Below are 12067 nucleotides of genomic sequence, written 5' to 3' on the forward strand. Positions count from 1 at the left end.
TTTTTTCTCTAAATAATGTACCTATTTTTTTTTTCTCTAAATAAAGTACCTATTACTTGTTTTATGAAAAATAATTTGATCATCTTTTTATTGTTTGGTTTATGAAAACAATTTTTTTTAAATGAACCTATTTTCTCTCTCCAAATAATGTACCTATTTTTTTTTCTCTAATAATGTACCTAGTAAAACAATTTACCTAGTATAATGAACCTATTTTTTTGCTAAATTTTGTATCTATTTTTTTCTCTAAATAATGTACCTATTTTTTTTCTCTAATAATGTATACCTAGTAAAACAATTTACCTAGTATAATGAACTTATTTTTTTTCTTCTAAATGATGTACCTATTTTTAATTTATAAAAAAAATGTGCATAAATTTCAATTATACGACATACCTATTTTCTATAAATTATTGTGTACCTATTTTTAATTTATGAAAAATGTACGGAAATTTCAATTACAAAGTAACTGACCTATTTTTGTTATTTTTTTTGGTAAATAATATACCTATATTTTTATACATATATATTTATATTTATATTTTTCATATGTATATTATTGGATATGTAATTTACATATTTATTTTTTGGTTTGCAATTTTAGGGGGCGATGTGTTAGAGGGAATGGCAACCAAAAGAAATGGGGTGATTGCTATGCTATTAATAGGGAGTTTTAATTACAATTATGGCAGTTAATGAAATGCTTGGAATAAATTATAAATAAAATATGAAGTCTGATGGCAAGGATGTAAAAACATAGGAATACTATGACTTATTATATCCTACTGGTCATTTAAGTTTGAAATTGGGTTTTACACATAGATTTATAGAATGATGAGTATATGTATAGGAAATAGAAATTGTAGGGACCTATATCGGACAAGCCCAAATAAATATAAATAATATTTAAAAAAGGAAGAAGAAAAGTGGTTCGCATCATCATTTTGTAATCGTGGGTGATGCACCACAAGAAGAGGTATCCAATTCGCTGCTTTTTTATTTTTTTTATTTTTTATAAGTTCCTTGCAGATATATGACATTAGTATTAAGCAAATGTTAATAGAATCAATCAAGCATATTAAAGAAGATATCAAGATCAAGAACAAAGGCCAAATCAAGATAATCAATAATGAATAAAGGCATAACTGCATTTATGAGCTTAGCCAAGTTAGCTAGAGCGGATATACTCATCGCAACTCTGCACAGAGTTCGAATTCCTCTCGCCGTAGTTTAAATAATTTAAAGTAGAATATCGCTTGTATAAAATAAATATTCAAAGTATAAATAATTTAAAGTGGAATATCGCTTGTATAAAATAAATATTCAAAATATGGTTTTTTTTTTGGGTCTATCAACAGTCCACTATAGTTTAAACATAGTTTAATGACATGTTGTAGGGTTCCTTTTCGGCAGCCAATCTGTGATTAGTATTTGAACCCTAATTTTGTATTGGTACTAGTATTAACATATGTTATTCTGGTTTCTAACTTCAACTGCTAACATGGTTCCTGGTTAACGTGAAAGGAACCGCTTAAATTCAGCCGAAACTAAGCACCAATAATATGAAAAGAACAAAACTTATTTCATGTGACCCTTACCATCACGTTATATGTGACCCTGCCAAACCAAAATTATCAATCAGGACAGACAAGGAATCGTAACGTTAGGAACTTGAGAGAAGATTCTTTGTCACCCATAAAGTGATTTGGTAAGGGTCAAAAGTTAAAATACAATGATAAAAGAAAAAAAAGATGCACTTTTTCTTTCAAGCACTTATTCCATCATTCATTTCCACCTTTTTATGACCATTTTCCATGTCCACATTTTAACAGACTTATTAGACTATGAGAAAATATAACAAGAAAACCCGAAAACACAAGCCACTATAACTTAGTCCCTTGAAAAGGAAAACAACCCACTCAACACATTGACACTGAAAACTAGATAAGCCAAACACCCTGTGAAATAGCAACCCGGACATGGGCTTCGCGGCTGCTTATACCTTTACTTCCACTTGAGACCTGTTACAAGTTGGTCAAACGCTGAACTTCAACTCATCCTCTGCCTATACTGTTATGGGCCACCCTTTTTTAGCTGACCTATGCCAGGCATAATTTAAACGCTATGCCGTCAAATACCAGTGAGTAACTCCATTTACAGAGTTGGGGGAAAGTTGAACATGGCTGCAAGTTTCTTGAGGTCCTCAGGTTGTACGTTTTGTGACATGATAGCAGCGCCCACAGCCAGGGCAACAGACACAAGCACCATGCTTTTCATGCATCCATGCCCTTGAGATAATCGTCCCAAAATCAGCTTGCAATATTTGTCTGCATCCTTCAACAGTGAATGGTGGGCAAAATCATCTCCTGCTGCCAATGCTTTATCATTCTATACCCAAAACGGAAATCAAGTTCATTATAGTAGAGTTGATAGTTAAAGAAGGCATGCAAGGCAGGATTAATAAATGAAAAATGAAATCACAAGACCAAGTTAATCACTTCAATATCTGGGTATGATTACCTTTTCCCTGAAACTCTTTAAGGTTTCCCTCAAGGGGTCAAGAGAAGTATGTTTACTGGCGTGCTCCTTCCACTCGTCAGATAGCTTTTTCAGGACAACAACACTTGCATCAAGATTCTCCAGATAAAACATGTCCTGTTCCAAATATTCACAGTGAAGTGACAAGTTGATGAAAAAAAATTGTTTGTACAATGCCTTTAATGAACATTTGCAAAAGTAAAAGAACAATAATCCAAATGCTTACCCATTGCCTGTAACATTCAGGGTTTTGTGTCAAACACCAAATAAAAATGTCACTTGCTTCCTTAGACAGATCAGGGATGCCTGCAAAATGCTCCATGCATCAAGCTCCAATAGAGAATAGGCCAAAATTCATACTATTTTTACTTCCAAACACAATTTGAAAGGGGAAATACTTGTAAAGGAAAATCAGTTTCTTTGTGCTTGGCTTTACCTTCTTTAACAGCTTTAACTGAATATTTCAATATCTGCTGTGTGACCTGCCTCATTGTTTTGCTACCCGGGGAACCAGCAAGGGCAATCTCTTTCAAGGTTGGATAAACAGCTTCAAACCTCTCAGTTGCCTTAGCAAAGCCAAAATGTTTCAGACATTAATCTTTTGGTTTAGGGGAGTAAGAGGGGGGTGGGGGTTATGCTTGATTAGCATGTTTAAATGGAAAATTTTGCAATTCTGCAAATGCTCCTAAAAGAGGCACACCTTAACTCGGGCAGAAGGTGCAGGAAAAGAAGCTCTCATCAACAGATCAAGGGCTGATGGTGGCACTATGTGCTCCCCCTTTCTGACAGCACCATTTAATAGAATAGGACGAGCTTTCGGAGAAGACAAAATTCTGAGATAATTCACCCGGAGGAAAAAAAAACAGGAATTACTACCAGAAGAAAAAAAAAAAGAAGATAGTTCTCTCTCTGTGACAAGGAAGCCAGACGTGTACATACGTAAGATCAAGGAATAGAGCTTATGTTAATCTAAATGGTGTCCAACCTTTCCACCGATTGCAAAATCAAGTCTCTAGACAGCGGATTACTACTTGACTTGCTACTCAATATAGGCAAGAGAAAATGAACCCAGGTGTACAACCCCACAACCAGATCTCCTTGAGAAGCCTGTATAAACATAGTTTTTCCTAGTTAAAATTCATATTTTAGAAAAGAACAAACCACTGTTTTAGGAACATTAGGTAAAAACAATTACCTGTGCAATCAACCACACTGTGATTGGAAGCTTATCTTGGCCTTGATATTTTGGACTTTCCTTCATCACTGGAAGTAAGTTAATCAATACATCAGGTTTTCGCCGCAACACCATTGCTAAAACCACGAATATGGCAACCTGCAGTTCCAAGGTTACATCTAATTACTCACTCTGTTTGAGGATATATAATCTAAACTGTGAGAATTTTGACCAATGTAATGTAAGGAAAAAAAAATGAAGCTTATGGAAAGGTGTGGAGCTTTAAAAACTATTTACTGTTGCATACATAATTCAGTAGGCAGTTGTTATGAACTGAAATCCCATTGGTGCTATTTTAAAAGACTCTTGTCTTCCTATGACTATTTCCAATATTAGATATCAAATTTTCCACATTGAAAGTTGAGTCAGCCTTCAAAACATGATAGAGGAAAGATAGAACTATACCAAATTTATACAATGTTCCATCTTCAAGTTCAACTAAATTTAGTAGAACATGATGAATTATCAAGGGCACTGGGCGCAGGAAGATAAAAGTGGGAGGAAATGTAGTCACATACAAAGGTCTGGAAGCCCTATCAAACAAACCTCAGAGGATCATAAAACACTGTCATGATAACGTCGATGGATGCTCCAAATCAAAGCATTGACAAAACTAGGCAAACATACAGCCAATCATGGCATCAGATGATATATGCAACAAAGTTGGATGAGCCATAGAAATGGGATTATATGATAACTAAAGAAGGTTCATTAATACTTGTAGCCCATAGAAGACTCCTCTGGGATGCAGCCACTGAACAAGGAACTTACTTGAAAAGAAAACAAGAATGAAAATGAAGAAAACAAAGAATAGTCATAATTACACAGAATAATAGCAAATTCAAATAAAATCAATTCTAGAAACAAGGGGTTAAAAAAATTGAATCATGCCAGCACACATAGCACTAACAATACCACACTATGTTTTGCTATATATACAATTACGCAAATTCTACAAAATATTCACTTGACATGATATTCTGGTAAAGTCCTACGAAGGGTGGTGTAGTATGTATCTCTCAAAAATATGGATTGAAAAGTTTAGAGCAAATCTGCTCCTATAGTTTTCAATAAGAAAGATGGCCAAGGTCATTTTTCTTTAATATTGTATGTCTTTCCTAAGATGTGCCACTAGAGTCCATCTATGCTAAAATCAATGGCTCAAACTGTTTACAGTAGTAATTAGTTTATCCACCTTATACAAATTTCCACAGACCACCAAGGCATAGAAAACAGGCACAAATAAGTTTTAACACCACCTGACACTTTAATGGGAATTTGATACATGCTACAATCCAAAGTTACCTGAGACTTTGAAGGTGCTTGCTGGGCCACCTTTTTGGATCCCTTGGCTGCTCCTTGATGATTTGCAAGGTCAGCAAGAATGCTGTCCAATGACCATAGCACGAAGGATCCAAGTGCTTCAGTAGAGCAGTGGCCGATCCAGTCAACTGATGTCTTATAAACATTTTCAGATACATGAGAAAGAGGGATCTGCTTAGGCAAATAATATAGTCATTAGAAATTAGGAGACCCTGTGAAAAATATTTATAAATTCCACCAACCAGAAATAAACAAAACAAAAAGGAAGATATAATTTACTGATTATCAGCCATTAAAGGTGAAATCATATGCCTACAGACCCAATGGTGTAACCATATCCATCATGAGACATGACATGCATGTAGTCACAATCATCAATCATGAGACACGACATGCATGTAGTCACAATCATCAATCATGAGACATGACATGCATCTAATCTCAAACATAGCGTCCATAATATCCATATGAAAGAAAATGGGGGTTTAGAAATCAGCAGAGAGTATGAACCAGATAATGTGAAGCTACCCTCACATTGTATCCAAAACCCACATGCATGTAAAATTCAATACACAGAATAAGCAGATAAACACCAGGATGCGATCAAAAGCCCTTCTTTTCTTCAATATCTCCAAAGTTTGATGCTTTATTAAAGCCCTTTTTTCATTTTCTTTTTTTCAGACAAAAATTCAAAATCGAATATATGAACCAAACACAAGCAAAAACTCACATCAACCAACTTTGCCACAGTGGATTCCTTGAACGTCTTCAACCATGGAAATTGAGCCGAACTGACGGACGCAAATGCTCGACCGAAATAATCCGCCAAACGCATAAGCTGTATGTCTTGTTGCTTTTCATACGAAGCCTATCCAACACCCAAAATAAAATCAGAAACAATATAGAAAAACAAAAAAGAAGCCACATTTCCATTTTCCATAACAACATTTTACAAAATCCCCAATTTACCAAAAGAAAAAACAACAGAAGCAATCAGCATCTCACAGTAATATCAGCGAGAAAAGCGCCAAGATGATCTGCGTCGATCTTCGAAGCCGCCTCAGCCACAGTCACCTTCGGCTTCTTCGGCTTCTTAGTCTTCACCTTCTTCACCTCGCCATTTTCCACAGTCCCAGACACCTCAGCATCGCTATCCTCATCGTCGTCATCGGAATTCCGCTTCGATCCGCCGGTGGCGGAATCTCCGGCAGCGGCGGCCGCCTGAACCTCCAGAGATTTCCGACGGCGCTCCTCGGAATGCAGCTCGATCGGCCGGAACACGTCGGAGGCGGAGGAAGCTCCGATGTGGAGATCACCGTTAGAGTCCACCGGAAGTGCCTTGGACGAGGCTTTTCGGTTTCGCTTCTGATACGACACCGTTTGCCAGCCGTAAGCGTCGCCGTTTTGGGTCCGCTCATTGTTCACCTTCTTACCATATCTTTCTGCCTCCTCCTCCTCTTGCTCTCTGAGAATTGATTCGATTAGTGCTGAATTCTCGTCCATGCTTCAGGAATTGCTCTCCCTCTCGTTCTCTAGCTTCGCTCTCTCTCTCTCTCTCTCTGCTGCGAAACTCTTGACTGAGAGAGAGTTAAGAAGTACTGTCGAGATCACACAGGGAGGAAACGAAAGGGACTTGGTGTCAAAGGACACGTGGGTTTTATTTTTATTTATGGTGTTGACGGGTTTGGCCTTATTTCACTCTCAATATAACGTAAATGCCATTATGCGTTTCGGATAAAAGAGTTGTTTTAGGATTACAATGGCATCAATGATCTTTATCTCCTAAAATTATTGAATGTCTTAACGCAAAAAAGATTTTATATATATCTCTAATTAAAGTGTCAATTTGATACAAGTGCAATATTCAAAAAGAAAAATATATATATTTTTGCTCATCTCTTTAACTCAATGTGTATCATTACCATCCTTCTCAAATTTGACACGTGTTTATGAGCATAATCATAGTTCCACAAATACAAAGTAAAAAGTTAATTATGATTAGGCACATAGACACGTGTCAAATATTGAGAAAAGTGATAATGGTACACTAAAGTGGTAAATAAAAATATTTCTAAAAAAAAAAAAAATGCAATGCACAAGTTCAGCCACCTTTAAGCCCAACATGAGTGTGCAAAATCCAATCCAAACCAATCAAACTGACCAAATCAATTTAATTCAATTTCAATTGGATTGGATGCTAATTTTAGAGTGTTCAAAACAGATTAAAATCGAATTAATCCAATTGTGTTTTTTTTACAATAGATTTGGTTTTTAGGTAACTTATTTATCCAATAGCCTTTTATCCGACAACTTCTTTATCTAAAATGTTGCTTTCCGTTCTCATTTCTAGATGTGTCCAATTGTATCCAATTTGGATATTTTTTGCTTTCGAAATTGTGGGTTTTTATTGTTAGCTATCTTGCAAGAATGTTTTATATATAAATCTTATATGGACATTAAGTATTTGGACTTGAGAACAACATGAATTTCATTATTTAGTTTCTTTTCTCTGATATTCTTTTTATTATTATTATTATTTCCTTCATGCTGATCCAAGGTGGTCCTTCTCACTTTCTAAATTAAAATGGCATTGGCTACCCAACTATTAATGTCTTGATAAATAATAAAAGGTATACAAAATGTATTGTACAATAAGTTTGTGTGGTTAGAAAGATCTACTTTCAAGCATTTCAATCTTCACGTTTTCTTTATACAACTGTTATTACATTGCACACGCATCATATATGCGACTCAACCATAGCGTATGGGATTAGATATATTGTTTTGACTTTTAGCCCTCATCAACCATAGTGTATAGTTTTTGAAGATTGGGCATTGTTTGACTTCACACCCCAAATCATAATGTGTGATTTGAACAAGGTTGGACATATTGGTTGACTCATCAATAACCTCAACCAATACCTACTACCATTATTGTTTTGTGATATGATTTGATGAATTTTTTCAAAATAAGCGGAATAATGGAAAACAATGTGCAACCCACCAAGTTGTAAATAGGTAGCAACTTTACCAACCCTTTGATTCATGGCAGCTTTGTAATTGCAGTAAGACCTCAGGGGCAAAAAGGGGAATAAAACCGGATCCCACATGAACGAACGAGGATATCGTTTTTATATATATATGTACAAAATGTATTGTTGGTTTTGAGGTGGGGCCCTCCGCCCACAGCAAAGAGGGCCAACTTTTTGAGTTGGCAAATTACGCTAATCGCCAATCGCTGTCCCAAATCCCCAATGACAACATCCTTCGTCGTCCTCCTCATCCTCTTCTTCTTCACAGTGAGCAGAGCATCACAAATTAATACGCGGGCCCCACATAAACTTTGTCTCTAATCTAATGTGTGATCAAAATCATCAATCTTTTTGCTTTCCCCGATCGGACGGCGAAGAAGTGGTGGTGGGTGCAAACTTGATCACATTATTACGAAAGAAAGGTGCAGGGGGTAGCTTTGCATTGCATGTTATGGATAAGTGTTGTCTTCTACTTTGGGCAGGCAGTCGCAAACAACTTTTTCAAAGTTTGGATGGTATCTTGTCTTCTGCTTGTGGTGTCTGCTTGGAGCAGAAGCAGAAGCTATTTTGGGGACACTTGTTAAATGTGCAGTTTCAAGCTTGGTGCATGTCAAACAAGTAGCAAAAAGAAGAAAAAAGAAAAGAAAAGAAAAGTAGCAAAGGTTAAAGCACTAGAGAAGGAAGGGACCATGCTGGCCCAAGTGAGAATCAAATGTGTTCTGTAGTCATTTCTATTTCGTTTTTCACAGTTTGCTGCTTATTAATACTCTCGTTTTGTGTTTGGAATTTGAACGTACCTCTATATGTTATGATTGAATAAGTTACCTTATGTAAACGGGATCTAGTCCAGTGATAAAAGGACCTTGACTTACAGACCACAGATTTGAACATTGGAACTAAATGTTTGAGTGTGAGAAACTCTATAATCTTGTAGTTTAGACTATGACTAGTATTAAAAATAAAAAATAAAAAGCTATGTTAGTAGAACGTAAAGTCGCGTATAAATTGAATTAATGAGTAATCTCTAACAAGAATGTCTGGGTGGTGTAGTCGGTTATCACGCTAGTCTCACACACTAGAGGTCCCCGGTTCGAACCCGGGCTCAGACAATTTGCTTCTGCTATAATAATAGTATCTTTTTTGACTGGCTTAGCCAAGCTTGGTCGCCATCCGCCAACTAGCTTCACTCCCCACATATATACCCCACCGAGATGCTCTTTCTTGTCCTAAAAGTTGTCGATTGTTCTGCTAGCTCCTCTTTGGACGCACATATTTTCCCCTTTTTTTAAAACTCCAATGTCCTACTATTTCAAAAGATTCTCATACTCTCAATTCACCTCTTATTCTTTCATTTTGATTTTATCTCTCTCTCTCTCTCTCTCTCTCTCAACCCTCTTTGTAAATGTAACCTACTTATCTATACTATATATTCATCGTGAAATTTGTGCAGAAATGTCGCGCATGTAAAGAAGAAAAAGTGAGTCTGATTATAGGAACAATAGAGAATCTGTACTGATAAGATATAATTATTTGTGCCAATGCCATTTTTTTGCACACCCAAATTGCACTTCATCATTTGAACATTTTGTTATTGTGGTCTCCCAAACAATAGCATCGGCGCAACAAAAAAGCACAGTAAAATTGGTCCTGCTCAAAAGCATAACAGTAATCTCAATGGCTCACCCATGTTTTCAGAGGCATGCATCATTGAATTGGAATGCAAGAAACTAGGGCAGGAGAAAGAAAAAAAAGTTGATGGTATGAATAGAAACTAATTTGGTTTCGTAAACTTCCTACTCTAATTTTTCTGATGGAGTTCTGTAAGTGATTTTGTGGCAATGATATTGTCCCATCTTGTTTCATGCACAAATTAGAACACATGAGCCATGGAGTCAGAGAACAAATATTTTCTTCTTGTATTCAAATATGAACCATCCGGAACCTTAAGCACACAATGTGTGTAGGGAAATTAACTGATCTAGGTTCGTTTTAGATGAAAAGCCTCCTTCAGACGAACTCGCATTGTAGCCAAGGAAACGGTGCCCTCTTATTCAAAAGGGTAATATCAGCACCAAGGGATCTGCTTATTTGGTTAAGGTCACAAGTCTTAAAGCACATGGCAAGATACCTTCTGCCTGAGAAAAATGATCGTCAACTACAGAAAACACACTTTCCCTTCCTAGTTCCGTGCCTGAGCCACTCTACTAAAAAAACTAAGATGGCAGCTTTGCACTATGCCAAGTCTCCCATCATCTCTAACGACACGTCAAGCACACCATCACTAAAGGAACTAAACACAACCCTACGAATCCGAAGAATGCCTCTGTTGAGAGGAAATCAGCCTCTAACCTAGAACATATATAAACACAAAATTTTACTTAAGTCAACCTAATCCTTGTATATTATGAGGGGAAATGTACAAAATTCGAAAGAGCAATTCCATTACATATGTCAATTTCCTATACAAATTACTTAGATAAACTCATTGGCCCCGAATCGTGTTGTCGAGAACCAACCTCAATCTCTGAGACAATACATCCAATTCAGCAAGCCGTTGGAGCTGCCATTGCCGCTCCAAGTCCAGTGCAGTCTTACCCTCATTGGAGGAACATGAGCCAGAGCCAGAGCCCAAGTCCGACACCGAACCAACATGGTCGGGGCAGAGCAGAAAATGTTGAACAAGAACCATCCGAACCTCATTCAAAGACTGATCGAACACGTCCAAAACAGTCTTCGCCGCCAGCCCAGCAATGGGCCTAGATAAATTGATCATCTTCACCTCATCGCCATAATCATTTTCCACAAAAAGATCATCCAAAACACTCTGATTCTGATTCACCATTAAATTATCATCACCCTCGTCGCTCTTGGCTTTGTTACCAAACGGCGAAGTGGACCAGCACTCGGAGCTCCAAAGCTTACTCGAGAGGTCGTACAAAGCGCGATCATGCGGCGAAAGCTGCGACTCGTGGAGGCCGCGAGCGAGCCGAGCCGAGACGACTCGGAACTTTTTCCGGAAGCGGCGGAGCTTCTCGGAGAGCTGGGATTTGGTGTAGTGCTGAGACACGGTGGTGGAGAATCGAGCGTAGAAGAGGTGAAGGTCTTTGGGGAAAGAGAAGCCATCTGAGACGCAGTCGAGGAGGCCTTGGAGGAAGAGAAGCTCGTCGGGCTCGGTCCAGATTCGGTGGTACTTGAACGGCGGTGTTCTCTGCCCATCTTCCGCGGAAAAAACGACGGCGTTGTAGTCGTATATGGCGGTGGATTCGAGGGTGGGGGGGAGAAGGTTAGGGTTGGGGTTGGGGATGGGGTCGGGGTTTTTGCGTTTAATGGGGAGCTTAGTAGCGGAGGAGAGTTTAATTGAGTCCATGGCTAGATTTTGGGGTAGAGTTCGCTACGGAATAATATTGGGGTTGGGTTGGGTGCGGAGTGGGTCAGCGACTCACTGTGCCGTGGCTGACTCGTTGGTTTCTTTCTTTTTGAATACAAGTGATAGTCTAAACTAGAAGAGCAGACGAGTTTTTCATCTGCCCATGAACATACTATAAAGGGGATGCGAGTTTTTCACAGTTCATGAACATTCAGACCAGATCGAACTCCTTTTCACTGGGCTAAAATATAGGTTCTTCAACTCTCAAAATTCAATTAATTGATTTCACTATTTTTTTTTTTCATTAGAGATTGATTTCGTGACTTTGGTATATTAAATTGATATTTTCAATTCAAAAATCAACATTGTTGAAAACCTAGATAGTAAATTCACGGATACTTTCGTTTCTCTGTATACCTTTTAAAGATAAAGTAAACGCCACAGAACTTGTAGTTTAAGTGATTATGCTTTCATGTGTTTAACGCTAACAACAGTGAAGATCAACAAGAGCATAAGATTTGAAGTGCCTAACATTAATCGCCAGAGTTTTTTTTTTTTTATATAAATGTTTTG

At 37.5% G+C, this 12067-nt stretch overlaps 2 protein-coding genes and 1 non-coding gene across 3 annotated transcripts; 1 reads left to right on the top strand and 2 right to left on the bottom strand.

Moving 5' to 3' along the window:
* Positions 1-1757: 1757 nt before the first annotated feature.
* Positions 1758-6711, bottom strand: LOC110755128 (uncharacterized). The gene is made up of 10 exons (XM_021956299.2): positions 6101-6711; positions 5826-5963; positions 5078-5266; positions 3734-3871; positions 3524-3645; positions 3239-3371; positions 2975-3104; positions 2765-2844; positions 2521-2655; positions 1758-2388 (listed from the first exon to the last, which is right to left on the bottom strand). Exons 1-10 carry the CDS (start codon positions 6596-6598, stop codon positions 2155-2157), a joined length of 1797 nt encoding a protein of 598 aa, XP_021811991.2. The 5' UTR covers positions 6599-6711; the 3' UTR covers positions 1758-2154.
* Positions 6712-9162: 2451 nt separating this feature from the next.
* On the top strand, positions 9163-9236 carry TRNAV-CAC (transfer RNA valine (anticodon CAC)). Its single transcript has one exon. It is a non-coding gene; the product is annotated as a tRNA-Val (tRNA).
* A 1263-nt stretch (positions 9237-10499) lies between these two features.
* On the bottom strand, positions 10500-11726 carry LOC110755120 (uncharacterized). The gene has a single exon (XM_021956287.2). The coding sequence runs from the start codon at positions 11492-11494 to the stop codon at positions 10610-10612; it is 885 nt and encodes a 294-aa protein (XP_021811979.2). The 5' UTR covers positions 11495-11726; the 3' UTR covers positions 10500-10609.
* Positions 11727-12067: the final 341 nt, after the last annotated feature.

This window comes from Prunus avium, chromosome 3, assembly GCF_965620075.1.
Source record: "Prunus avium chromosome 3, drPruAviu1.hap1.1, whole genome shotgun sequence".
Classification (NCBI taxonomy): Eukaryota; Viridiplantae; Streptophyta; class Magnoliopsida; order Rosales; family Rosaceae; genus Prunus; species Prunus avium.

Coding starts and splice junctions, on each gene's coding strand:
- LOC110755120 (XM_021956287.2), bottom strand. CDS start 11,494: ATGGACTCAATTAAACTCTCCTCCGCTACTAAGCTCCCCATTAAACGC.
- LOC110755128 (XM_021956299.2), bottom strand. CDS start 6,598: ATGGACGAGAATTCAGCACTAATCGAATCAATTCTCAGAGAGCAAGAG. Junction 3,105..3,238: donor CACCTTCTGCCCGAGTTAAG/GTGTGCCTCTTT, acceptor GGCTTTGCTAAG/GCAACTGAGAGGTTTGAAGC. Junction 2,656..2,764: donor CTGAATGTTACAGGCAATGG/GTAAGCATTTGG, acceptor TATTTGGAACAG/GACATGTTTTATCTGGAGAA.